Genomic DNA, 3,481 nt, shown 5'->3' on the forward strand with positions numbered 1-3,481 from the left:
TTAGCGGTGGAGCAAGAACACCAATGGAGAGTGATGTTAGCGACGGACCAATAACACCTGAGGAGAGGATGTTAGCAGTGGAGGGGATGTTAGCGGTTGAGCAAGAAAACCAGTGGAGAGAGATGTTATCGATGGAGCAAGAACACCTTAATAGAGGATGTTAGCAGTGGAGAGGATGTTAGCAGTGGAGAGGATGTTAGCGGTGGAGCAAGAACACACGTGGATAGTGATGTAAGCGATGGACCAAGAACACCTGAGGAGAGGATGTTAGCAGTGGAGATGATGTAAGCAGTGGAGAAAGCACACCCGAGGAGAGAGAGATGTTAGCGGTGGAGCAAGAACACCTGTGGAGAGTGATGTTAGCTGTGGAGCAAGAACACCTGTTGAGAGAGATGTTAGCGGTGGAACAATAACACCTGTGGAGAGAGATGTTAGCAGTGGAAAGGATGTTAGCGGTGGAGAGGATGTTACCAGTGGAGCAAGAAAACCCGCGGAGAGAGATGTTAGCAGTCGAGAGAGATGTTAGCGGTGGAGAGGATGTTAGCTGTGGAGGAAGAAACCTGTTGAGAGAGATGTTAGCGGAGGAGAGGATGTTAGGGGTGGAGAGGATGTTAGCAGTGGAGCAAGAAAACTGGTGGAGAGAGATGTTAGCAGTGGAGAGAGATGTGAGCAGTGGAGCAAGAAAACCAGTGGGGAGAGATGTTAGCGGTGGAGAGAGATGTTATCAGTGGACGCAGATGTTAGTGGTGGAGCAAGAAAACCAGAGGAGAGAGATGTTAGCAGTGGAGCAAGAACACCTGTGGACAGGGATGTTAGCTCTGGAGCAAGAACACCTGTTGAGAGAGATGTTAGCGGTGGAGCAAGAACACCAGCGGCGAGAGATGTCAGCAGTGGAACAAGAACACCAGTGGAGAGAGATGTTAGCGGTGGAGCAAGAACACCAGTGGAGAGAGATGTTAGCGGTGGAGCAAGAACACCTGTGGAGAGAGTTGTTATCAGTGGAGCAAGAATATCAGTGGCGAGAGATATTAGCGGTGGAACAAGAACACCTGTTGAGAGATATGTTAGCGGTGGAGCAAGAACTTCTGTGGACAGGGATGTTAACGATGGAGGAAGAATACCAGTGGAGAGAGATGTTAGCGGTGGAGCAAGAACACCTGTGGAGAGAGATGTTAGTGGTGAAGCAAGAACACCTTAGTAGAGGATGTTAGCAGTGGAGGGCATTTTAGCGGTGGAGCAAAAAAACCAGTGGAGAGAGATGTTATCGATGGAGCAAGAACACCTTAATAGAGGATGTTAGCAGTGGAGAGGATGTTAGCAGTGGAGAGGATGTTAGCAGTGGAGCAAGAATACCAGAGGAGAGAGAGATGTTAGCGGTGGAGCAAGAACACCTGTGGAAAGTGATGTTAGCGATGGAGCAAGAACACCTGAGGAGAGAGATGTTAGCAGTGGAGCAAGAACACCAGTGGAGAGAGATGCTAGCGTTGGAGCAAGAACACCAGTGGAGCGAGATGTTAGCGGTGGAGCAAGAACACCAGTGTAGAGAGATGTTAGCGGTAGAGCAAGAACACCTGTGGAGAGAGATGTTAGCGGTGGAGTAAGAAAACCAGAGGAGAGAGAGATGTTAGCAGTGGAGCAAGAACACCTGTGTAGAGAGATGTTAGCGGTGGAGCAAGAACACCAGTGGAGAGAGATGTTAGTAGTGGAGCAAGAACACCAGTTGAGAGAGATGTTATCGATGGAGCAAGAACACCTGTTGAGAGAGATGTTAGCGGTGGATCAAGAACACCAGTGGCGAGAGATGTTAGCGGTGGAGCAAGAACACCAGTGGAGAGAGATGTTAGCGGTGGAGCAAGAACACCTGTGTAGAGAGATGTTAGCGGTGGAACAAGAACACCAGTGGAGAGAGATGTTAGCGTTGGAGCAATAACACCTGTGGAGAGAGATGTTTGCGGTGGAGGAAGAACACCTGTGGAGAGAGATGTTAGCGGTGGATCAAGAACACCAGTGGCAAGAGATGTTAGCGGTGGAGCAAAAACACCAGTGGAGAGAGATGTTAGCGGTGGAGCAAGAACACCTGTGGAGAGAGATGTTAGCGGTGGAGCAAGAACACCAGTGGAGAGAGATGTTAGCGGTGGAGCAAGAACACCAATGGAGAGAGTTGTTAGCGGTGGAGCAAGAACACCAATGGAGAGAGTTGTTAGCGGTGGAGCAAGAACACCTGTGGAGAGAGATGTTGGCGGTGGAGCAAGAACACCAGTGGAGAGAGATGTTGGCGGTGGAGCAAGAACACCAGTGGAGAGAGATGTTAGCGGTGGAGCAAGAACACCAATGGAGAGAGTTGTTAGCGGTGGAGCAAGTACACCAGTGACGAGAGATGTTAGCGGTGGAGCCGAATCACCAGTGGCGAGGGATGTTAGCGATGTAGCAAGAACACCAATGGAGAGAGATGTTGGCGGTGGAGCAAGAACACCAGTGGAGAGAGATGTTAGCGGTGGAGCAAGAAGACCAGTGGAGAGAGTTGTTAGCGGTGGAGCAGGAACACCAGTGGAGAGAGATGTTAGCGGTGGAGCCGAATCACCAGTGGCGAGAGATGTTAGCGATGTAGCAAGAACACCAATGGAGAGAGATGTTAGCGGTGGAGCAAGAACACCAGTGGAGAGAGATGTTAGCGGTGGAGCAAGAACACCAGTGGAGAGAGATGTTAGCGGTGGAGCAAGAACACCAGTGGAGAGAGATGTTAGCGGTGGAGCAAGAACACCAGTGGAGAGAGATGTTGGCGGTGGAGCAAGAAGACCAGTGGAGAGAGATGTTAGCGGTGGAGCAAGAACACCAGTGGAGAGAGATGTTAGCGGTGGAGCAAGAACACCAGTGGAGAGAGATGTTAGCGGTGGAGCAAGAACACCAGTGGAGAGAGATGTTAGCGGTGGAGCAAGAACACCAGTGGAGAGAGATGTTAGCGGTGGAGCAAGAACACCAGTGGAGAGAGATGTTAGCGGTGGAGCAAGAACACCTGGTGTTATCATTAATTAATAACGATCCATGAACACATGATCTTATTTCAGTAAAATGTATAATTATATAAATGTACATTTACAATAATTTACATCTCTTAAATATAGTATGACTAGAAATTATTGAGAATTTTAGGAATATGTTTAATTGGATTTCTAGTATAAACAACCTTAACCAGCTATCAAGTGCTTGGTTTCATTCAAGAGAGACAACTCCGTTAATCCTTTTTCATTAGTCTGTGTGTTATAACAAGGACATCAGATCAGCTAAAGTGATTTCAAGTAGAACAGGCATCCCCTTGTCCACTGTTTATCGTGTTTTGAAAAATATTGCAAATGGACATGGCATTGAGCACCAGGGAGGCGCAGGTAGGCCCAGAAAATTGACTGTCGGTGACAGGAGGCGGCTTGGTATTCTTGTTTCTAAAAACAAGCGAACGAGTTTAGAAAACTCAAGGTTGGATATG

The 3,481-nt window shown here is 48.4% G+C and overlaps 1 protein-coding gene across 1 annotated transcript; it reads left to right on the forward strand.

Annotated features, from left to right (window-relative positions):
• The first annotated feature begins 446 nt into the window (after positions 1 to 446).
• Positions 447 to 3,033, forward strand: LOC124273482 (neurofilament heavy polypeptide-like). The gene is made up of 3 exons (XM_046708751.1): positions 447 to 1,171; positions 1,304 to 1,556; positions 1,870 to 3,033. The coding sequence occupies exons 1-3, from the start codon at positions 447 to 449 to the stop codon at positions 3,031 to 3,033; spliced, it is 2,142 nt and encodes a 713-aa protein (XP_046564707.1).
• The last annotated feature ends 448 nt before the right edge of the window (positions 3,034 to 3,481 follow it).

This window comes from Haliotis rubra, unplaced genomic scaffold (assembly GCF_003918875.1).
Source record: "Haliotis rubra isolate DU_JTF1 unplaced genomic scaffold, ASM391887v1 Scf1809, whole genome shotgun sequence".
Lineage (NCBI taxonomy): Eukaryota > Metazoa > Mollusca > Gastropoda > Lepetellida > Haliotidae > Haliotis > Haliotis rubra.